At 35.5% G+C, this 25,309-nt stretch overlaps 5 protein-coding genes across 5 annotated transcripts; 3 read left to right on the forward strand and 2 right to left on the reverse strand.

The window, feature by feature from the left end:
* Window positions 1–262: 262 nt before the first annotated feature.
* Window positions 263–2,034, forward strand: Bfra_004035 (putative cytochrome p450 protein; the record flags this gene model as incomplete). Its single annotated transcript, XM_037334441.1, has 6 exons — window positions 263–448; window positions 502–938; window positions 965–1,172; window positions 1,272–1,322; window positions 1,385–1,559; window positions 1,619–2,034. 6 exons carry the CDS (start codon window positions 263–265, stop codon window positions 2,032–2,034), a joined length of 1,473 nt encoding a protein of 490 aa, XP_037192975.1.
* A 367-nt stretch (window positions 2,035–2,401) lies between these two features.
* Window positions 2,402–3,529, reverse strand: Bfra_004036 (putative alcohol dehydrogenase protein; the record flags this gene model as incomplete). The annotated part of the gene is made up of 1 exon (XM_037334442.1): window positions 2,402–3,529. One exon carries the CDS (start codon window positions 3,527–3,529, stop codon window positions 2,402–2,404), a length of 1,128 nt encoding a protein of 375 aa, XP_037192976.1.
* Window positions 3,530–3,972: 443 nt separating this feature from the next.
* Bfra_004037 (putative hybrid pks-nrps protein) lies at window positions 3,973–11,538 on the forward strand (the record flags this gene model as incomplete). The annotated part of the gene is made up of 4 exons (XM_037334443.1): window positions 3,973–4,779; window positions 4,835–10,416; window positions 10,485–10,836; window positions 10,894–11,538. The coding sequence occupies 4 exons, from the start codon at window positions 3,973–3,975 to the stop codon at window positions 11,536–11,538; spliced, it is 7,386 nt and encodes a 2,461-aa protein (XP_037192977.1).
* Window positions 11,539–19,785: 8,247 nt separating this feature from the next.
* Bfra_004038 (putative cytochrome p450 monooxygenase protein) lies at window positions 19,786–24,499 on the reverse strand (the record flags this gene model as incomplete). Its single annotated transcript, XM_037334444.1, has 8 exons — window positions 19,786–19,973; window positions 20,034–20,291; window positions 20,353–21,286; window positions 21,338–21,593; window positions 22,031–22,759; window positions 22,814–23,424; window positions 23,481–24,132; window positions 24,201–24,499. 8 exons carry the CDS (start codon window positions 24,497–24,499, stop codon window positions 19,786–19,788), a joined length of 3,927 nt encoding a protein of 1,308 aa, XP_037192978.1.
* Window positions 24,500–24,657: 158 nt separating this feature from the next.
* Bfra_004039 (uncharacterized protein) lies at window positions 24,658–24,870 on the forward strand (the record flags this gene model as incomplete). The annotated part of the gene is made up of 1 exon (XM_037334445.1): window positions 24,658–24,870. One exon carries the CDS (start codon window positions 24,658–24,660, stop codon window positions 24,868–24,870), a length of 213 nt encoding a protein of 70 aa, XP_037192979.1.
* Between the last annotated feature and the right edge of the window lie 439 nt (window positions 24,871–25,309).

Consider the following 25,309-nt stretch of genomic DNA (forward strand, 5'->3'; position numbering starts at 1 on the left):
GGGATACATATCATTGGACAATAAAATTATGGGGCTAATAACGAACCTCATCCGGGTGCCGACACATTCCGCCAGAACTTCGGTATGTGTGACCACAAATCGCGAAAGGCGGCATAGTCCAGCTCTTTCTTCTTCTATGGCTTGAGCTTGCTTGGAAATCCAGATGTATACACTTGTAGCCAATGTGCAATTGAATTGACTGACAGTTCTTTTTGTTCTATTGTTTTTCATCTCCCGAACTTGATGCAAGAGTCTGTCCAAAATGATACACTTTGCAGATCTGGGTGCAATATCATTGGCAAACTTTAATACTGTGATTGCGGGTTGCATTGTCTTCGCATTGTACTATCTATTCCAGTTCTTCAATTCAAAGAAATTGAATTTCGATGCCCCAATTATAGGCGATGCGAGTGATCTTCGCTCTGCTCTGATCAGCGGGTACAACCAGGTATGAACTGTTCATGAAAATTAGCGAAGACAAAAAATGACTGACATAGATAGTGCCCAAATACGCCATTTTTGCTACCAACAGCGGCTCATCCTACGATAATCTTGCCCATCAAATACATCGATGAAATTAAATCTTTACCCCCAGACAAGATCTCATTTCTCGAGGAATTTAGGGATAGATACTTTGGGCATTACACGGCGTTTGCAAACAATACCGAAGGAGATGCAGTTACAACAAGTGTCAAGGTTGATCTCACACAGAGCATTGCGCGGGCATTGGAGAACATGCAAGCTGAGACAGAGCTCGCTTTTGCAACTGAATTACCGAAACCCAAGGACTGGATGTCAGTGACATTATATCCCATCATATTAAGAATGGTGGCAAAGGTCAGTGGACGAGTGATGGTAGGCGAGCCGCTATGCAGGAATGAAAAATGGATTCAAATATCGACTACATATACTCGTGACACCTTCTTGGGGGACGAGCGGTCTGGGCACGACACCCACTTTTTAGACCAATATATGCTCTTTATTCGCCAGAATTGAAGAAAGTTCGCCAACACTATACCGATGCGGCAGAGTTTTTGCGGCCAATCTTCAACCAAAGATTCAAGGAGATGGAACGGGATGATTTTGAGAAACCACAAGATATGATTCAATGGATGATCGATAACTCGGGAAACAATGCTAAAGATGCGACCTTTCAAGGTCGATGCCAACTCGTGAGTTGATTGTTACAAAACTGTGAAAAAGACGTACTAACCGCACTCCAGTTGATATGTGGGTATCCTCTACAACTCTCCCACAATTTATGACGAAAGACTTACCATTTTGAAACAGCATTTGCAGCCTTGCACACTACATCGGGGTTGGTGAGTAAATACTTTCGCAAATCTAGACGGATGTCATGAGTCTAAACTAAACTCTCGAACAGTTAGGTAATGCAATTCTTGACCTTGCAGCACGACCAAAATATATCGAAGCTCTCCGCGAAGAAATAGCCGCTAATCTTCCCGTAAATACTCAAATCACCAAACAAATACTCACAAAACTTCGTAAAATGGATTCGTTCTTGAAAGAAAGTCAGAGAGTGAACCCATTGAATCTAGGTATGAAGTCCAATTTGACTTTTCTCTCGCGGATGAATGACTAACACTCTAAATGGTAGTCACCATGAACAGAAAGATGATGGACACAGTGCAGCTATCCGATGGTACCATCTTACCAAAGGGATCATTTATTGGGATGGCAGCCGGCTCCATCGGTTTTGATCCCAGAATCTTCGAAAATCCCGACGAATTCGACGGTTTTCGATTCGAGAAGCTCAGACAGCAAGAAGGCGCCGAAAACAAATTCCAACTAGTGACTACAGGAAAGGATAGTCTGGCCTTTGGCCACGGAACTCACAGTTGTCCAGGCCGCTTTTTTGCCAGCAATGAGATTAAGACGATGCTGATCGAGCTTCTGCGGAATTATGATTTTCAGTTGCTCCCTGGGACTGGAAGGCCAAATAATTTAAAAAGTGATATGAGTCTCGTTGTAGACCCAACGGCACAGATTCAAATCAGAGAGCGTCGTAGATAGTATTCTGAATAGTCTAATAGAAGAACTGATTCAATTCGATTGGTTCCGTGAATTTTATGATGAAGCGACAATGCAAATTGGAGTCTTGCTTTAATAAGGTTGGTCCAAAAGTACTGGCAAACGGAACAGTAAAGGACAGTTTGCCGTGATTGAGTGAAAATCTTGTGGTCATGTCAGAAATAACTCTGGCATTTGCCCGCGAAATCGGGTAGGATCTATTCGCACCTTAGATGTATCGGTATCTTTAGCTTCAAAAGTCAAATGGGAAAATATCAACACGAGATCTCTGAATAGCACGTACAGCTCTGGGCTAGAAAACCTTCCAATGGTAGACTCTTTGAAAAATTAAGCCTAAATTCAAAACATTTCAATTATCAACAACATTAAACACCAATTTGCTCCCAGATACTTTTCCTTTCCTCAAGAGATCTATTGAACCCGCAATTCCGCCTAAGCCCCCCGATTTTAGCATCGTAGGATGGGCCTTCAACCTTCCCTTCTCGATCAACTTTTCAGCAATCTTCACAAATTTTTCCGCCAGCTTTCTATCTTCGGGTTTTGCATCTCGAGCAAATTCTCCACTGAGTTCAATAGGCATACCAAATATCGTGAGCGCGTAGCAAAAAAATGGCTTGACATCCGCACGCGACCGTTGTACCCTTGCGTTGAATGGATCTAACGATACGTACTTTCCACCAGTAGCACCTATCGCCTCGTAGCAAAGACGCATTGAAGATGCCGTAGTAATACAATCAAGTGCGTACTCCAATCTGTTGTGGGTATACTGTTTAATCAAAGCCCCGCACCCCTGCGAATGATAATCAAAGCATTTCGATGCTCCTCTTGATTGCACAAGTCCAAAATTATGAGGCGAACACACAGCGATCGGTTCATACCCAGACAGCTGCAACAATTGGATAGCCAAAGTCCCGGTGGAAGTCGATGCCCCGTAGACAAGTACCGGAATGCGCGGTGTTTCGTTATCGTTATCTGTTAGCGCTTCTCCACCGCTCCACCCTCGGGGTCCGACGCGAGTTTTCTGAGGCGCTCCACTGCCCAGCCCTTCTGTATTTGGCCAATTCAATGCCAAACACTCGTTTCCGTATAATGCCAAACCAGTTGTGACTATTCCCACACCGTAGCTTGCTGCATGTTGGAAGTCCATATTTTCGGGGATTTTGACTAGCAGGTCTCCGTCTGTAACGACGTACTCCGCAAATGCGCCTCCGTGTATACTCGTGACGCCTAGTACTCGATCTCCAACAACTAGATCCGAGTTCATGGAATCGTCGATAGCTTCCAGAACACCAGCCATGTCGTATCCACTGATAGCTCCAGGTTTGGCCGAGAAATCAACCATTTTCCAGTCACTGTGATTGAGAGCTACAGCGTGTACCTTAACCAAAACTTTCCTCGATCCTGGCTCTATTGATGGCTTTGGTACATTCTCAGTCAGCTGGAGTATTCCAGGTCCGGTTTGAATTACTGCTTGCATAATTGAATATGTAAAATGAGTAAGCTTGAAAATTCTCTCTGCAGTAAACGAAGCAAAAATTCTCAACGTTGTCGATATACTTTGACTCTCTCATTAAACAAGAAGAAATGGTGCAGCAGCTGCTTTTGAGTTTGCTTGAGCTGTAAGTCGGTAGTGATTCCATGGGAGCCGCACCGTGGCACACTCGGATCCCGTGAGTGGAGTAGTCAAGTCAGAACACATGACAATGTGCCCCCGATCCCACGTGTTATGTATTGTAAAGCCTCATCAATGAAGCATATCATATCAACCACTGAAACACCAGATTTTCAAAACATTACATCTTTCATCTGCAATCGTTTCAACTGCAATCGTATCAACTACATCCTCGACAACCATTTTCATTCACCAATATCCAGACTTCCCTTCTTTTCCCCTTCAGCGTTGTGTTTAATCGTTGCATCATGGCCGTACCAAACGAACCTATAGCCGTCATAGGCACAGGCTGTCGTTTCCCAGGTGGCGCCTCTTCACCCTCTAAATTATGGAACCTTCTCCATCATCCATACGATTTGACTCAAAAGGTTCCATCCTCACGATTCAACATCAAGGCCTTCTATCATCCTAATGGTGAACACCATGGAACCACCAACGCAACCAAATCATATTTTCTTAATGAAGACCCAACGACATTTGATGCTCCATTCTTTAATATCAATCCAAGAGAAGCAGAAGCCCTTGATCCACAACAACGACTACTTTTGGAGACCGTCTATGAGGCTCTAGAAGCTGCAGGATTGTCGATCGAAGAAATGCAAGGCACTTCTACTGCCGTATACGTAGGACTCATGTGCGCCGACTATTTCGATGTTCTAATGCGAGACATCGAAGATATCCCGCAATATCTAGCAACAGGAACGGCACGCAGTATCATGTCAAATAGGATTTCTTATTTCTTTGATTGGAAAGGACCTTCGATGACAATTGACACTGCTTGCTCATCAAGTTTAGTTGCCGTTCATAATGCCATTTCGACACTTAGAAGTGGACAAAGTCGAACTGCTATAGCCGCTGGTGCAAATTTAATCTTTGGTCCAGAAATGTATATTGGAGAGTCAAATCTCCATATGCTTTCACCGACAGGGAAATCTCAGATGTGGGATTCCAAAGCTGATGGATATGCACGTGGCGAGGGGACCGCGGCAATTGTTTTGAAGACTTTGAAAAATGCTTTGGAAGATGGGGATGACATTGAGTACATAATTCGCGAGGTGTATAATTTTGTATCCGTTTTTAATGTCTCGATAGCTAATTCTTTATAAATAGACTGGTGTGAATTCGGATGGTAGGTCGAAAGGCATTACCATGCCACTTGCTGCATCTCAAGCCGACTTGATTCGTCAGACATATGCTCGAGCTGGACTCGACTGTACAAAGCCTTCGGAAAGATGTCAATATTTCGAAGCTCATGGCACCGGAACACCAGCAGGAGATCCAGTTGAAGCGGAGGCAATCAGCAGTGCTTTCTTCCCACAGAGATCAGACACCCCCAATTCAGAGCCCCTTCACGTTGGCTCCATAAAAACGGTAATTGGCCATCTAGAAGGCGCAGCAGGACTAGCAGGTATCATAAAAGCCGGATTGGCAATGAAAGAGAAAACTATCCCACCCAATCTGCATTTCCAAAGTCTTAACTCAGCAATCGAACCTTTCTACGGAAATTTGAATGTCCCCACGGCTCCATTACCATGGCCAGCGGTTGAGGGACCTCTCCGTGCCAGCGTTAATTCATTTGGTTTCGGTGGTACCAATGCACATGCTATTCTTGAAAGCTACGAGCTTTGTTCATCTACACCGGGCTTGGAATCAACAGCAGTCATTCCATTCACGATATCTGCTATTTCCGAGGATTCTTTAATTCAGAACATCACAAACTTTAGCGATTATATCGAAGAGCACGAAGGAGTCAATCTAATAGACTTGGGGTATTCCCTACTGGGCCGAGGTAACTTCCCAACTAAAGCTACATTTGTAGCATCGAACACCGAAGATTTGTTAGATCAACTTGAGAAAGTCATAATAGCAAAAGAAGAGAACTCAAATCTAGCTATTGGCACTCGGTCGACAAATGTAAATGACAAATCATCTAGGAAGATTCTGGGTGTTTTCACGGGTCAAGGTGCACAATGGCCGGCAATGGGAAAAGAGCTGATCGCCAACATACCCTCATTTTCTCAGACAATCGATTCCCTTGAGAAATCACTTCGTGAGCTTCCAGATGCTCCAAAATGGTCATTGAAAGAGGAAATTGTCGCGGCAGTCGGGAAATCCTCCATTGAAAAAGCCGAGTTTTCGCAACCTCTTTGCACAGCCCTACAGATTGCTCTCGTAGATTTGTTGAAGCTGATTGGAGTCACATTCTCTGCTGTAGTTGGGCACTCATCCGGAGAAATTGGTGCTGCTTATGCTGCAGGTAGGTTAACGGCCGATGATGCCATTCGTATCGCTTACTATCGTGGCCTTCATGCACACCTTGCAAAGGGTAAAGGGGGAGAAGAAGGGTCGATGATGGCGGCAGGACTGAGCTTTGACGAGGCTCTCGAATTCTGCGCTGGTGAAGAATACCAAGGCAAAATTTCCATTGCGGCCAGCAATGCTCCAAAGACAGTCACTCTCAGTGGCAACAAAGATGTCCTCGAAAAAGCAAAGACGACACTTGACGACAGAGGTGTCTTTGCCCGGGTTCTCAAAGTTGATACTGCGTATCATTCCGATCACATGTTACCCTGCTCAGAACCATACACAAGATCTCTTGCTACCTGCAAGATATCTCCCAAGCCCAGCTCACCAGATTGCATGTGGATTTCAAGTGTAAACTTGAAAAACATGTCCAGTGAATCTTCCGAACTTGAGACACAATACTGGCTAGACAACCTCGTCTCACCAGTCAGATTTTTCGAGGCCGTCAGCATAGCTGCAAAAGAATTTGGTCCATTCGATGCTGCAGTTGAAGTGGGGCCGCATCCCGCACTTAAGGGACCAGTGGCACAAACATTTAAGCATGCCGTCAATGTGGTTGTGCCATATTCTGGAGTGCTATCTCGTGGAGAGAATGATTCGATCGCATTTGCCAACGCACTAGGGTTCTTGTTGAATCACATCAATGGGAAGAGAATGAGTTTCAAAAAATACCTTGATACTATTTCAGGCGGTGTGGTGACAACTCCCAAGCTTTTGAAGGGCTTACCAACCTATTCATGGGACCATAGCCGTACTTTCTGGTTCGAGTCTCGAATTTCTCGCAATTATCGTAACAGAGTCGACCCACCCCATGAACTCTTGGGTGTCAGGTGCGCTGATGACACAGATATGGAGTATCGCTGGCGAAACATCTTCAAACTCGACGAGCTGCCATGGGTTTCTGGACACAAATTCCAACGTCAAACCTTGGTTCCTGCTGCGTTTTACTGCTCAATGGCTCTAGAATCATCAAAGGCGCTTGCTAATGGCAAGCCAATCCGTCTGGTTGAGCTTCATCAAGTTGACATTGAAAGAGCCATCAATCTCGAGGAGAACAATGCAGCAGTCGAGGTTATGTTTGCACTCAAACCTATATCTTCAAGCGCTAGTGGTAGTGATGAGATTGTTTGCGCAGAATTCTGGTGTACTGCTGCCCCAAGTGGCAAACCAATGTCAATGATTTTCTCGGGTCGCATTGAGATGACGCTTGGAACTCCATCTCCTGACGCGATGTCTATTCGCTCGCCCGTACGACCAGTGCTTGGCACACTTAACGTGGATCGATTTTATGACAGCTTGGCTAATGTTGGTCTTGAGTTCACTGGAATCTTCCGAGGTATTGAAAAAGGCCAACGCCGAATGCATATCTCTTCGCTCGAAGGTAGAAGATGTTTATCTGATACAGGATTATTGGTACATCCGGCATTTTTGGACATGACATTACATGCAACATTAGCGGCATTTGCAAGTCCTGGTGACGAGCGCTTCTGGACACCATACTTGCCAAGAAGGATCGCCAAGATGAGCTTCAACATTGCGCTTTGCGAAGCAGCATTCGAGAAGGAGACATCCCTGGCCGGAATGGATGGATATATTACCGAAGTCACACCCACCACTGCTAATGATGCAGCCACTTATGTTGGCGACGTTGATGTTTTTGATCCAGTGACCAACGAAATCGAGATTCAAATAGAAGGATTGCAAATGCAATCGTTCACGGCAGCAAGACCATCTCAAGATCGACAACTATATCTTGAAACGTTGTGGGCGGCTGATATCTCGGGAGGCATCATTTCTGAAGTTGATATTGAAGATGATGATCCAAAAGCACTTCACTTGATCGATTTGGGCGAAAGACTTTCTTATGCTTACATGCGTCACCTGATGTCTGAGATTAAGCCTGAGAATATCCCAGACCATCACCGTCCTTTGTTTAACTGGATCAACCACGTCACGGATCTTGTTTCCAAAGGAACACATCCATCAATAAAGCCGGAGTGGAACAACGATGATCTCCAAGAATTGATTACTATGGCTTCCAAATATCCAGAATGTGTCGATCTCGAATTAATGCAAGCTGTAGGTAATAATCTCCCTGATGTTGTAAGAGGTACAACGACGATGTTGGAACATATGTTACCAAATGGACTGCTCGACAGATTGTACACTGAAGGTATTGGGATGGCCACGTCAAATAAATTCGTTACAGCGGCAATGAAGAAGATCGGGCATCGCTACCCAAAAATGCGTGTCTTGGAGATTGGTGCGGGAACTGGAGGGGCTACTAAAGGTATTTTCACAGGAATTGGGGACGCATTTTCACATTATACTTTCACGGATATATCGACTGGCTTTTTTATGAAAGCTAGAGAAGTTTTCAGTGACTATGCAAACCGCATGACATTCAGTCTCCTCAACTGCGAGAAAGATCCCTTGGAGCAGGGGTACGAAGCTCACTCTTTTGACGTCATCGTTGCATCAAATGTTCTTCATGCAACCGAGTTTCTTGAGAAGACCATGAGAAACGTCAGGACACTCCTGAAGCCTGGTGGATATCTCTGTCTTTTAGAATGTACTGGTCATCTCGAACGAACCGGATTCCTCATGGCTGGTTTACCTGGTTGGTGGCTCGGAGGTGCAGATGGGCGACCATATCGTCCCACTATCTCACCACCAGAATGGGATGCAGTTCTGAAAAAGACTGGATTCTCAGGTGTTGATGCTATTGTCAATGATTTCAAAGACAAATCGCGTTACACAGTCTCTGTAATTCTTAGCCAGGCCCTTGACGATGATGTCCAAAAACTTCGAGAACCGCTTCAATATCATCCGGAATCTACAGGAAAGGACCTCATTGTTATCGGAGGATCAAGTGTTGCCACCCAGTCACTTGTTGAGACAATAAAACAAGACATTCCATCCTGGGAGACACGTAAGACAACTGTTCTTGCCACCTGGGAAGAGGCATCACAGCTCACAATTCCATTTGGAACCACAATTTTGAGTGTTGCGGATCTCGACGAACCCATCTTCAAATCAATGAATGCAGAACGTTTGAAAGGTATCCAGACTGTGATCAACTCCGCCGAATCCGTTCTCTGGGTAACCACAGGATGTAAAGCTGATGAACCATACGCCAACATGGCAATAGGATTAGGTCGATCTATCATTTCTGAAATGCCTCACTTGAACTTGCAATTTTTAGATGTCGACTTGAAGGGAAATGCTGCTAAGATAATTGGGGAGACACTAGTTCGACTTGAGGTTGCAACCGACCTGATAGATTCACGCAAAGAGAACTTGTTGTGGTCAATTGAGCCAGAGATGATTCATGAAAACGGGCAATTATATCTTCCGAGAGTGAAGCCGATTAAGAAATTGAATGACGTATTAAACTCCACGCGTCGTGTCGTCACGGAAGAGGTTCTTCTGGCATCAAAGAAAGTGTCAATCACACCTCCTTCTGTCGGCAATCGCTTCAACCTTGAAGTTCAAGAGGCAGTCATGGACCGTCTGGATAGCGAAAATGAGTTGGAAATTTCTGTCTCATTCTCGTCTTTGTATACCCTGAACATCGACGGTGATTTCCTTTACATCATCCTAGGAAAGACAAGATCCGGATCATCAATGCTCGCCCTCTCAACGTCGAACCAGTCACTCGTCACTGTTCACAAAGACTGGGCCATTCCAGCCAGTCAAGTTACTCCTGAGTATCTCGAAAGTGCTATGGCTTACCTCTTAGCAAAACAGATATTAAACAAAGGTGCCTCGAGCGTTTTGCTTCACGAACCAAGTTTTGCATTAAGTCAAGCCGTGGAGTCAATAGCTAAAGCGGGTGGAAAGTCCATCTCAAATATTGCAAGCACCAAGTCGTCTACCACATCGATTCAAAATTGTATAAAGGTTCATCCCACTTTGTCTAAACGTGCCATTCGAGACTTACTACCAGCCTCACCTCAATCATTCATCGACATTAGTGGTACCGGCAAACATGTCAAAGAGGCGTTGACAAAATTCACCAGCATAATCGAAATTGATAGTTTCCTAAGTGTCATGCCAGCAAAGTCTCCATCTCTTGTTAACCCATCAACAATTCTTGCTGATGTTGTATCTTATGCAGATTCAACTGAAACCAAGGATATTGAAGGAAGATTTTTGCTGGATGCCGGAAGCTTGAAACATGGTCGTGTTTCTTCATTCTCTCGACTTTCCATCGTAGATTGGACGAGGAACACAACTCTGACAGTTGATATCAAGCCATTCTCCCAAAACCAAATTTTTGAAAACAACAAGAGTTACTTACTAGCAGGTTTGACTGGAGATTTGGGACAATCAATCTGTAGATGGATGGTTGGAGCCGGGGCTAGATATATCATTATTGGTAGTCGGTAGGTTTGAGGCTCTCATAAACTCCTTGGGATATACTGCTTCAACAATAAGTACTAACGCTTGGCAGATCCGTCAAATCTGGCACTCTATGGCAACAAGAATTGCAAAGAATGGGTGCGACTGTTCTCGTCTATACCATTGATTTTACCGACAAGGCAGCAGTCACAAGATTGCGTGAAGAGGCGATCAAGACCATGCCGCCAATCGCAGGAGTGATGAATGGATGTATGGTCTTGGATGATAAACCATTCTCAGATATGCCTTTTGAAACACTCGAGCGGGTCATTCGTCCTAAAGTACTCAGTACTATCAATATTGATGCTGTATTCGGATTAGAACTCGACTTCTTCGTGTTATTCTCCAGTTTGGCTGCCGTCAACGGAATTCCTGGACAATCGAATTACGCCGCCGCAAATATGGTACGTGGTCATTGTTTTTCTCATCTTCTACAACGTTCTTCGACTAACAATTTGTAGTATATGGCCTCACTCGCAGAGCAACGTCGCAGGCGTGGGGGTGTCGCATCGGTCATTCATATTGGTATGATTCTCGGAGTTGGATATGTTGAACGCTCAGGTCGATTCACTGAGTCTGCTTTACGCAGTTATAATTATCTCACAATTCCCGAACATGAATTCCTCCAAGTATTATCCGAAGCAGTGCAATCAGGACACCCAGCCAGCAATCGTTGTCCTGAAATCATTATTGGTATGGTCGCGCCCCTAACGGGTGAAGAACGCGATAAACCTCGATGGCATTCTAATCCTCGATTCGCATTCGTTATGAATGATTTCACCAATGAGGAGAGTGATGCTAAAGGTGAGGTTGAAGTGCCGACCAAGGAACAACTTGCAAAAGCGCAAACAAAGGATGAGGTATTAGGTGTTATGCAAAAATGCTTCGCGAAGCAGTTGGAGCTTATCCTGCAGGCAGATTCAGGGTCAATCGATGAGAATGCACCCTTGACGCAGTTGGGTATTGATTCTTTGATTGCAGTCGAGATTCGAAGTTGGTTCTTGAAGGAGGTGGGCGTATCTCTTCCTGTTTTGAAGATATTGGGTGGTGCTGCGGCTAAAGATTTATGCGAACTGGCCTGTGAGGAGTTTAAGGTTACTGAATAGATTGGCAGGCATACTTTGTAGATAGATTGATTCTTTATTAATACTGGCACTTGTTTAATTATTTTGTTGAAATTATACGAGTGATGAAAATTGTGAGATTTGTTGCTTATCGGATTTTTATCGAATAATGTCAAGCCAAAGTAACTCAAGACTGACTCTCTAATAGCTTAACATACCACTTACGGATCTTTGAAGGTACTGAACGGACAGCGCGGAATTATGGTCGGCCCACTTCGGAATCTCTCCGTGCATTCTAACATTTAATATTAACGTGATTCATCACCGAGTAAATCATATCACCAAATGAATCACTTCAAAATCATACCAAAATTAACTTTTTCTTAATATTTATATTTAATAATTAATTAATATTTTTTGAAAAAGAAATAATACTTAAAAATAAGAAAAGTTTATATAATTAGAAGTTGTAAATATTTTAATTATATTCTAAAAACAATTGAAATTTTTACGATTTTCATTATAAAAACACTATTTTTATAATAACTATTATATAAAATCTAATTTCTAATAATTAATTAGAAATTTATATTATTTATATAGATAATGATAATATTTAGAGAAAAATGCAATTATATTAATAAATAAAGAAAGTATATAGTTATATATAGACGAATTTTGTATATAAATTGAGTTATTTGTTTAATAATATAATTATTATAAAAGCTACCTCTAGGATCACATAGAAATAACTAAAGATCTCTTAAGATGATTTAGATTAAACTTTAAATAGGAATTTAATAAGATTATAACTAATTATAATTCTTATAACTATAATAATAAAACTAATAATTATTTTTAAATATAAAGTTCTATATTATAATGAAAATCTTTTCTTTATATAGATCTTTATACTTTATAAATCAATAATATTATAATAGATTAATAACAGGCTATAGAATTACTAATATATAGATTATAATAATACTATAGGCCTTAGTAATTTAATTGTAGTATATTAGGGAATACTAGGTATTTAGGAGAATTTCAGGTATATATATAATATTAGTTATAGAATACTCTAGAAATATAGAATATAGTTTTTAGAATAATAGATTTTAGGAAAGACAAAATATAGTAAATAAAAAAACCTTATTAGAATTAATAATGTTTTAGAGAATTAATTCTAGAATAAAAGAATAAACTAAAATAGTAAAAATTATAGGATTAATATTCTATAATAAATAATTCAAAAATGATAATGCTTTTGTTAAGGTGCGGGTAAAGACTTATATTGTACCATAGAGATAAAAGGGCTATGGAAGAGTGAAGCCCTACTTATAGGAAATAGGGTATACTAATATATTATATCTAAAATATAAAGGCAATTATAGATTATATAATTGGTATTATAATAATACTCCTTATTTAAGGTAATTGATTTACAATCACAATATTAATTAATTCTTTTTAAAAAACAAAATAATATTAAAATACTCTAATTTCTATTATTGAATTAAAATGAACTTTTTTGAAAATAGTAATTAATTGATAGAGCTTTTTAGGTTTATCTTAATTTTGATTTAGAAATGCATTTAATATAAGTATTAATAAGGAATTAGAAGTAATAGATCTTTTGAAATCTATTTAAATAAATAGTTTTAGTTTATTTAGATTTGCTAAATAGAAAGTGATAATTATGTTTTCTTAATTACAAAGGTTTTCGGCGGGTTACCAAAATGCTAAATAATATTTCTATTTAATCTAATAATAAAATCCATTCTTATTATAATAATCAAATAATTCATTGAATTTCTACTACTCAATTTCTTTATTTATTTTGTTATTTCTTTTTAGAATATATTCTTAATTCCAATGAGATTCGATTTTGTTTATTATTTCTTAATTAGTTAATCCAAATAATCAATAAAATAATTGGAATAAAGAGTTATAGAATACCAGAAAAATCTTAAAACTAATAGAGAATTGAAATAAATAAACTTATTTATAAACTTTTAGAATCTTATAAGAATTATTTTATTTATTATTACTCTTTTTTATTAAATAATTAGTTTTTATATTTTTAATATTAATTTATATCTTATTATTTTCTTTATATAAAAAATATTGATATAAATTTAATTAATATAATTCTTATACTTTTGAATAGATTAAATAATGAGAGCCTTTAATTTTGTTAAAATAAGATTAAATTGATTTATAATTTCATTGACTTTTAGAAACTTCTGTTTTCTTTAATATAATAAATTAAAAAGTATAGATAAAAAAAGCTTGATATTAAGATATAAATGAAAACTATAGTTAGTAAAAAATAAGAATATATTAATGATTTTGGAAATAGTATTATTAAATACAATCTTTATGAATAAAAACTAATCATATTAATTATTCTAATAAAAGTTTATAAAAACTCTAAGATATTGTTTTATCATAACATTAATCCTCTTTATTTAATTATCAAACTCAAAATAGAATAAAGAAAATCATTTCAGAATAATCAATAAATACTCAAATAAATATTTCCAGAATTCCAAAATGAATTATAAATTTTTATTGAATACAATATTATCAGGTATTCTATATAAATAATAGACTTTCTTAATAAATTGATTAGTAAATTCTTTTATAAATAATTCTATAATTAATATGAAATAATATATTTTTGTTAAATAATAAATAATTATAATAATATATTAATGTTTTTTTTTATAATATTTATTAATTAGTAATAATATAATATAATTAATAGAAATATTGAATTAAAGATGAAATAATATTAATAGAGATTCGAGAAATCCAAATATAATAAAATAAGAGACTTTGATTTGAAAATAGAGTTAATAGATTTACATAAAGGTTTTGATTTTTCTTGATATATTAAATTATTAGTATATATAGAAAACAAAATCAATAGTTTTGATTCAATCAGAATACTTAATAGAATTAGTAAAATAAGTTTGGTATATAATTTGAGTATAAAGTTTAGTAAAGAAAGAAATAAAGAGGTATTTGTAATAAAAGATTTTTTTATTAATTAATTTATAGTTTTGAAGAATAATTCGAAGATCTTTTTGGATTAATAATAACTAATAATAAGTGATTAGATTTTGAAGTATATTATATATAATAATAATCAATTCAAATAATTTATATATTTTATTAATAAGATTGTTGATTAGTTTTTTAGTATTAGAAATAATTATATTTATAGAAGCTATAATAAGGTTGATATTATTATTCGTTTATTAAATGAGATCTTTGAATATAATAATATTGAATACTTTTTTTAGGAGTAATATTTATAAGCAATTCTTGATTCAATTATTATTAGAATCAATATAAATAGGGCGACTTTTTGCTTTTCAGCTCAATATATTAAAACAAACTACTTTATAATTAAATTAATAAATAATTTGGAAATTGAAATCAAATAGAAACTCTATTTATCTTATTTATCTTTGATTTAGTATTTTTATTAATATAAAATATTCTAGGTTTTTATAATTAATAATAATCTCGAATAATTCTTGAATACTATATAATTCAAATTTCTATTTCTTTAATAACTTAATAATAATAAGTAATTCCTTATTATAGATTTTGTAATTATATTTAATAATACTATATTTCAAAAAGAAATAAGCTATTAGGTATAGGCAATCTTTGTTATTATATTATAAAAGTATATTACCTATAGCTTAATTTGAAATATTCATTTTGATAATTATATAATAATAATAATCAAATATTATAAAAACTAGAATAAAGATAAAAATATATTTCAATATTTTGAAGATATTCTTTTAGTTAATAATTTAATTCTATATATTCTCTTTTTTCAATAAACAATTTAAAGGTTTTATAATTTTAAAGAAGTTTTTGATAAAGTATTAATAAAAATTAATAAACTCTAGAAAATGTTAAAAATCTTTTAATTTAATTAACAACTTCTATTCAAGAATAATCTTAATTTTATTAAAATTTATTTCTATATTGTTAAAAGTAATAATTAGATTGAAATATTTTATTCTCTTTGTTTCGAATTTATATTTATTAATATCGATTTGTAATCTAATATTAATAAACCTCTAAACAATTTTGCAAACTTGTTTTCAATAATCTATAATATTCTTAAAATAAATCAAAATATTGTTTAAATATATTATATAGTTTTTATTTAAGAAATCAAAAAGAATATAATTAATATAATTCTGAAACAAAACAAAAGTATTACAAAAACTGAAGGGTATTATTAGGGATTTAAATAAATTAAAGCGAATTATAAAAACAATTTTTTATTTGTAACCTTTTGTAATTCATAATTTATTAAATATAATAATAATATTCAATTTAATATAAACCTTAGTGTAGTATAGGGTATTAAGGATTTCTTTAATTAATAGTAGTGGATAATAGTTTTTAATAATAATATTATTAAGTTTACAATAATCTTAGCAAATTCGAATGTTCCTTTTTAGTTTTGTGGTTAGGAGGAATAGAGTAGTCAATCGAAAACAGGATTTATAAATAAATCCTTTATTTAGATTATTATTGAGTTATTTATAAATGATTTAAAGCTCAGCTAGGGATATTGGGTAGTCTTTATTATAAGAAAATTCTTTGCCTAATATTATTTTAATTTTATAATCCCAAAAGTATTATAATAAGAATTTGTTAGCAAAGAAGGGAAGGAAATTAATAAATAGATTATAAAACTAGAATAATAGTTTACTTTGAATTTTTATTATAAATAATATAAATTGATTAATCTTTTCCATAAATTTCTTAATATCATTTTTTATAATACTACAATATAATTAAATAGAATTATTTATTATTATATAATATAATTTATAAACTCTATTTAATTTGTTTTAGATTATTTTTGTAATATAAACTTTCTAATCTTTATAGAATTGAATAAAGCTATTAATTATAAGAAACTTTATATTATTTATTTTCTATTAGATATTTTGTAAAATATTAATTGATTCTTTTGATAAATCTAATAATAATAAAATATTTAGTAATAATAAAATGTTTTGATTTTATAGTAATCTTTTATATATTCTAAAGCTAATAATAATCTATATTAAGATTAGTTTTAGGATTAATTGATTTAATATTATTTTGATATGAGTCTTAATTTTTCTATTAATTAAATAAATATAATTATAGTTTTTGTTAAGTAATACAAAATGAATAAGATTTATATCTTTTGGGTTTCTTTTTATAAATACTGAAATCAAAGTGATAGATTCTAAAAGTACTAATTGATTTTGAAAAAAAAAAAAAAGTTTTGAGATTTTTATTAATAACTTTTTTAATAAAAGCTTGATATAGAATTAAAGAAATAGTTTTCTTTAAAATTGATTTTTTAATAAATATATATAATATTAAATTAAATATAATATCTACTAAAATCGATATATCATTACAATTAAGAATAACAATTACAATAGAATTAATTAAATAATAATATCTAAAATAATATATAAATATAAATTTGAGGATTATTATTATCCAATTAATAATAGAATTATAATATTAAAGCTATAGAAAGCTAAGGATTATAGAATCTGTATTGAAAAGGTTAGTGATATAATGTAAATTAGTTTCCTTATAATTATTAATTCATATATCTAATAATATATATTGAAAAAGAATATTAGAGATTCTTTTATTTATAAGTAATAGATTTCGAGTGATAAGAAGAGGGTGTATAAAGATATAAAGCTTGAAAATAAGAGTTCTATTAATAAACCTATATCCTGTAGTGCTACTATCTATTAAGCCAATAAACAAAATAATTATATTAGATATAAGGAAAATTTTTATTAAGATTTTAAGAGATTTATTATTTATTGTTTTAAGATATAAAGGATCTTTAGATATAATTGATTTCTTAATTTATAAAAGTAAGTTTTTCATAAAGAATCTTGATTTGCAATTATAAATCAAGATTACTCTTTTAATATATCTAATTAAGGAATTGAATTTCTATTATTATTTGAATATATAAAGTCTTTAATAAATCCATTTAGATTTATATTACTAATAAAAACTAAAGAAGTATATTGGAATAATATTATAATAATTAGGAATGTATTTTGGTAAAAAAGAATATAGGTATTATAATAAGATTTGGGATTGTGATAATAATTTGTAATAAGGAAATAATGAGTATTTAAAGTATATTGATTAATAGTAGAAAAACAATTGGAGTATAGTATAATTTCTGAATTGATATTATATTTTATATTATTGAGTTGCTTTTCTTTATAATTGGTTTTGATATAATTAGACTTCTTGTAGTAAAGATATAGGCTAAAGTTAAGGTATTAATCTCGAATATAATATAATAGAGTTTGCTGACTTTGACAAACAGTATTTAACTATATAAAATCATTAAAAGAATTAAGTATAATAATTATAGAAATAGTAATAGGCTTTTTTTCATTAAATTTAAATTAATTATAATTAAAGTTAATACCTTAATTCTTATACTAATTATTGAAATAGATTTTTTCTTCTAAATTGTTATAGATTCCTTACTACTAGATTATTTATATATCAATATCAGCTATTAAAAGTTTATTAGAATAATTAACCAAAATATTAATTAGTTTTTATAAAACCTTAAATTTGAGATTAGTAATTTATTATTTAGTGATTTTCTTGTATTTAATAATAAGTTATTTGAATTCAATAATAAAGTTATTAAATGATATCTTTTTTATTTTATATTTGTTATAATTTATAGAAACTTTATAAGAAAAATCTAGGATCTAATATTGTTTATTCAATTTATATTAGATACTTATTATAATATATTATTCTAAAGACTAAAGATTAAAGTTATATAGATTATTAGTAATTATATTAAAGTAGATTTGATTATTTGTATAGACTAAGCTGAAGAGTAGATTAATAAGAAATATAATCTTTTGAAATTCTAATTTATTCTTATAATCTGTAATTAAGTAATAATTAATTGTATTACAAAAAGCTATATATTAATTTTGATATTTTATAATATCCTATTTATTACTATTAAACTTTTCAGGAGTAATAAAATATTTATAATAAAATAATATTTATAGGTTATTATAAATAGTAATTTTTAATGTTTCAATTATATTTTTTAAATCGATAATTTTCAATTGAGTATTAATAGCTTGGGCTTATATTATAGTAGCTTAAGCTTATAATAAACTAGTAATCGATTTGATTGATTTAAATACTATTTGAATAGTAGTAAAGTGTATAGTATTTGGATTATTAAATAGATCTATAAATAAAGAAATATTAATTTTAGTAGAGTTAAGAATGTAATTTAAGAAAAGGAACTATAGGAATAGATTGGGTATAGATATTTGATTATTTATTTTTAGAATATTTTTATAATTATAAAACAATCTTATAGAGTTTTTAAATAATAGTAGTAGGATTGTATAAAAGATTAATAATAAGAATAATTGATATAATCAGAAATGACTTTAATAGAATTATTTAAATAAAGCTGTAATAGTTTTCTTATTAATAATACAAATTATCAAAATATAGATAAAAACTTATATTATATTATAAAGATAAAAGAGCTATGAAAGAATAAGGCCCTATTTATAAGAAATAGGGTGTACTAGTATACTATGCCTGAGGCACAAAGGCAACTATAGATCATATAGTTGACGCCGTGATAGCTTTAGAAGTAATTATTTATTCTAATTATTTAAATAAGATAAAGATTTATATAAAGGAATAGGTTTTAGTATAATATAAAGCTTTATATTTAAAAATAATTATTAATTTTGATATTATAGTTATAAGAATTACAATTAGTTATAATCTTATTAAATTCTTATTTGAAGTTTAATCTAAATTATTTTGAGAAATCTTTAATCATTTCTATATAACTCTAGAGGCAGCTTTTATAACATTATATATATTCTTACTAAACCAATAAAATCATTAGCATTCATTTATTATGTAATAGATATATCAGTGTTTTAGTTGAAATGGAAAATAATGAAACTATCACGAAAATATAACCCGATTGAGACTAGTCGAACTTAGACTGCTCGTGGGTCGGGACTGGTCGGTAACCTCTTTACAAGCTGTGTGTCCTTAAGAAATACTACAAGAACCGGCATCCTTATAGAGAGGTTTTACTGTACAACACAAGGGAATCATGATTTCATAGCAAGCGCACATCTAATCTCTGCTTGACATGGAAACATAATTCAATCAATTCTTATTCATGGATTCTCAAAATAACTCTCTTCTTCTCATCTGCACCTCTCCTTTCATGTTCGGCATCACGTTTGTGTCAGTATACAAATTTGCTGGCCTTCCTTCTCCCGGTTTAAGTCTCACGTCCCATTTCAACAACACCTCTGCAAAAGCAATCTTGATCTCATTGCTTGCAAAGAAGCGCCCAGGGCACGCATGGGTTCCTAATTCATTATTCGATAAGCATAAATCAAAGGATGTGTCGAGATGTATGAAGAACGTACCGTGCCCAAAGTTCAAACTCTCTGTGCTGGACGTAACAAATTGATAACGATTTTCATTTCCTGGTACAGATCGAAGTTTGCTGAAGCGGAATCCATCAAATGCGTCGAACGGTGCTTGTTGGTGCGTTATTGGAGAAGCCTCATAGTATGGAACTGTGCGATTTGTCATTTGTGCATCGACTCCACAAAATGTTCCTGATGGAAGGATATGACCCGAGGGTAGAGCCAGTGGAGAGGTGAGATATCGACGCATCTGAACTGTTCATCGGGACAATCATGAATTAGTCTCGAAACTTCTCCCATGGGGTGGATTTTTTACCAAGAATTGGTGGGTTGAGTCTCTGCGACTCTTTGATAAAACTATCCATTTTCCACAATTTGGTCAATTCCACCTTACTCAATTTTCCATTTCCCCCAGCTGTTTTGTGGTCGGCAATGACTGATTCCAATTCTTTTCGGAGCGGAGCTACATGTTCGGGATAGGTTGCCAGGTCATATAAGAGATGGGATATTGTAATGCTGGTGGTGTGAATAGCAGCTAAGCTCACCGTCAATTGATCATGGGCTAATTGCTTCACATCAATCTTTCCACCCTTTTGCGGGGTATGTGATAGTAACCATCTGATAAGCTGTCCATCGTTTTGTTCTTCGGCTTTCTTTTCCAACTCCGAGGGATCGAGTGCGGCTTCGCGTTCGAGGAGTGGTTTTAATAGTTCTTCGGCTTTCTTGTGCACGCCAACTAAAGTTCGGAAATATAGAGGTGCCAGAATTCTACGCTGCCACCAAGGGCGTTTCCAGAGCATTCCAACTGTTACTCCGAGGATTATCGTGTATGCAATCGTCGCTTTGATCCACTCTTCCTCGCGGCACAACGGCGCACCAACAAATACTCTTCCAGATAATAATGCAACCACATTCAGTACCTTTCCATACACCGACACGTTTTTCCATCCTTCGTCGTCATCTGGCAAAGTTCCGATGTTCTTTTCGAATGCGTAGTCTACCTCATCCCATAACGTATCAAGGGTTTTCGAAATATTTCGAGTAAGGTCCTGCTTGATTGAATTAAGAATCGGTTCGGAGAAAATTTTCTGGTCTTTTTTGAGTAAGAGATGAGCCAGATGTCGAGCGTATACTTCTTTTTCAAATGATATCTTTGCTTCTGGGAGAGACTTTATGATGTTGATGGCTGAGTTTGGCAGAATGACAATGGGAACGCGATCGGCCGGTACAACGTATGGCGAATTTGGGTACTATGTACGATTAGCATTGACCGCATGTTATTCTGGATTTTCAAAGCTTACAGTTTGAGTGCCGATTTCTAGCGACTCACCAACGTTAACATTTGGCCCCACTCCTACAATCGGTAAATCGAGATCTTTTAACCTCTCGAGCAGCAACTCTTCATCGGGCTTCTGAGTCCATGCAATTAAGATGGCAGCTAGAATAAGGAATCCTACGATCAAAAAGATGCTGTTCCATCCTAACTCCAGAGAGTTTCGAAAATTGATTCCCTTCAATCTTTGAGACATTTTCCAGATTTGTTTGGAATTGGAGGTTCTGTGACGCATTATTTGGAATTCATCGATACATATGTGTGGAGCTCGTACCGCTGTACCTTCTGTCGGTTGCCTTCGGTGTTCATTATAGATCTCCGAAGCAGGTGGGGATTAACTTTGGGGAAATTTTCCAGGACTGTTGGGACCCATGCAACGAATGTCACCGAATCTCATAATTAAAAATTGGAGTCCCGTGAGCTCTGAATTGGCGAGCTAATGATGCATCTTTTTTCAAATTGGCACTTCTATATTCAAGGTCCATCTATTTCTCATCAAAACAACACAGATATCGATTCACTCAATCAAAGATCCGTCCGTTCTTTTTGTATCACCTTTTTACAATCAGTTTGATACATGGAGGCATTCAAGCAAGTCTATAGTTGTCGCTGACACGAATGTTTCCTATTTGTCGTGCTTACTACCCAACATCCAATTTACTCGATGGTTATATGTTTTTTCGCCATTATCTCCTCTCTCCACGCCCACATTACTATTAAGCCTACACCTGGTCCCGCGAAAAGGTTTGAAAAGAGAGATATTGTCAAAATCAACAGCCAGCTTTCCTTTAACTTTCCGACGAATTTTAAATCGGCGAAATGAAGAATTGTCCAATAAAATGCAGCACTGTATAACGAGGTCTGCTTCGACGTCCAAAACTCCGGAACAGCATTTAGAATAGCCTGGATTGGCTGAATTGATTGGAATGGAGATTGTGGTTCTTGAGTAAGAAAAGCTGTTAACGTTGAATTATTGAGGCTTCCATATAGATGGAACGCTGCACAAATAACGATTGAAATGCCGTATGAAACCCGTAGATAAGTCAGATCTGCTGTAGGCTTGTATATCCTGTTCAGTCGAGTAGTGTCCTTCACGATAAACCTCAGAATTCTCAAAAAAATGGTCAAGTAGACTGGATACCAATACCAAGCGTTGCCGTATATCCATTGCGCAGACTCAGGCTCTATAGAACTCCATATGGCATAGGAGGGACCCAAGGAGAACAAAAGTATTGCCAGAGGCATTATTTTTGCAAAAGCCATGTTTGTCAGTCGGTTATCAAGGGCCGCAAAATTTTCCTGTGGTGATTGAACATAGTGAAAAAAGAAATAGATTGGAGCGATAAATTCGATCCCAAACCTTTGGGCCAGCAAAAGGAATGCAGTAGGGCTATTTTAATTCTCTTAGCAGGGAAAAATATGCTAGGAACTGAAGGTGACTTACAAGATATTTGCTAAGGTGAGAGCATTTCCGCGGCGGTAACTTTCAATTGTCCAGATGGTTACCAGTGGTATGGTATTGGCAATAGAGCTCAACATTTCCAACTTTACCTCGGAGAAGGATTTTGTGACTGTAAATCCCTTTGGTGCTGGTGTTTTATTCCAGAAGAAGTAAAAAGCTATGAGAATCAATGGCAATGCAAGCTGAGCTCTTCGCTTTCGATTCTCCTCCTTCCCAATACCAGAGTTTGTACTCCAAGGCATTGTCCCTTCCAATGCTCTTTTTGGAATCGGGAGACAGTCCAATCTCGTAGCCCCAACTTGAACCTTTGCACCTCGGTCTGCAAGAATATCTCCCAAGCGTGGAATTACAAACATGGATGCGACCCAATCACCCGTTGTAGCAAGTGCTTCTACACGAGTGAATTTATTCGCTGCTTTCACGATCAAGTTTGCTCTTACGTTACGTTTCTGATAATAAAGCGATAGAACGTTTCTGATATCCTCAATAGCAGGTTTACTGCCGTCGTCTCTCAGTGCTTTCGATAGACTGTTAGCCATTTCTGCTGCACTTTCAATTGCACAATTTGCCCCTTGGCCAAGATTTGGTGTCATCTAATGAGTTTTCATCAGCACGGAGAAATTGACATATCGAAGAATTGGATACAAACCTTGTGTATAGAGTCTCCAAGACATGCAACGCGATTCCAATTCCAATGTTCATTCTCCATTTCCTCGATGGTGACGAAATTTGCAACGATACGATTTTTCCACACTTCGGAAAGGAGAATGTTACCGGATACGTGATGATGCATGTATTTCGCTACATGATTAGTTTCATCTCCCTTTTTATACCGCGGAATGCCATCACCAAACGTCCTTTCTTCATTCTTGGTGAACAGAAACCAATATAATTTTCCATCCACGCCACCAAACAACAGAGTCGAAGCGCCCTTTCCTGAACTGCGATGCGTATGCCCGATTTCCAATCCTGGAATTGGTTTGGAAATACCGAACAAACAACTGTATTCTGCGGAAAGAGCAATTTCATCTCTTTTCAAAGCTTCAAGATCTTTTGATGTTCCCTCCTTTGCGATTTGTCGTCGCATTTCTGATCTTATAGTACTATGGATGCCATCTGCACCTGCAATCACATCCCCAGAATACCTTGATCCATCTTCGCAAACTACAACCGCTTCTTTACTATCCTGCTCAATTGACCTGACATATTTGCCAGTTAGAACTTTCGATTTATCGGGAAGGTGTCGATACAAAATTTCCAAAAGTTTCTCCCTTTCCAAGAACGTAATCGTATAGCCCAATCTATTTTCAAGTCAGTCCTTTAATCCAATTCCACTGCAATCCATCTTCTCAAACTAAAATTCACATACCGCTTTCCTGTCAAAATCGGCGCATCAGTTTCAGAAAGCAACCTTCCATTCTCATCCCATGTTTGCATAAAAACACACGGTTCAATGTTTTCCGAAACCGCATCAAACATTCCCAATTGATCTAGAATTCGTGATCCATTAGGCATCAAACTTACTGAAGCACCTACTTGTGGCGCTATGTCGTGGCGGCGCTCGAGAATGATGTAGTCGATTCCATAGCGTGATAGACAGTGTGCGAGGGTTAGGCCTGCGATTGATCCGCCTACTATTACAACTTTCATTTGGGAAGCTTGAGTCATGATGGCAGTGTTAATCGAAGTATAGGGTCTGAGTATTGTTTCTTGTTTTTTTCCGTCATTTATGCTATGGTCTACGAAGGGCATGTTGATTACATACGTGCGTAAGAAATGATGACTACTATTCGCACCTCCTTCCTCTGCCGGTACTTACTTAAACCATGAGATCCCCGCCATTAATCAAAGGTAACTCAAGATCGAGTCTTGCAGATAGACCGGCTTTGTTTGCATTGATGCATACACTCTCAAATTCTGAGATGTGGGTCAACATTCGTGGTGGAATTGAACATGGAATCCGAAGATTAACCGTGGAGACTCATTCGGAGACCGAAGGTTTGCTTTTAGGACACGGTCACCGAGTCGGAGATGTTTAAAATGCTTGAGGGTGGCTGATACAAGTTTCTAAGCATAGGGTGTTTAAAAGTATGATTTTCATAATTCTGGCTACACCGGCTTACACCGGCATTCAAGGTGAACTGGGTACTTTTGTGTTACGTGATTGTGAAAGTACAAAATGACGGTCATGGATGTTGAACCATGTAGTGTAGTTTTCATGGCAGGGGGTGGATATCCTATAGCAATTGCTTGCTTTATTTTCCTATTTTTGCAAATTTCCTGCCAGCTAAGTTAATCATGCGACAACTACAAAAGCATTTCTTGTCCGGACAACTATCCCTGTACCTCCTGGGTATTTGATGTAAAGTTTATAAGTCTTGACACACTTGACATCGAAAATTAAAGGATTCAACAAAAATTGGCTACTGTGAAGAAAGTAAAGTTTTTAAATAAATACATGATCCCCCCCCCCACCCA

This window comes from Botrytis fragariae, assembly GCF_013461495.1.
Source record: "Botrytis fragariae strain BVB16 chromosome Unknown tig00000050, whole genome shotgun sequence".
Lineage (NCBI taxonomy): Eukaryota > Fungi > Ascomycota > Leotiomycetes > Helotiales > Sclerotiniaceae > Botrytis > Botrytis fragariae.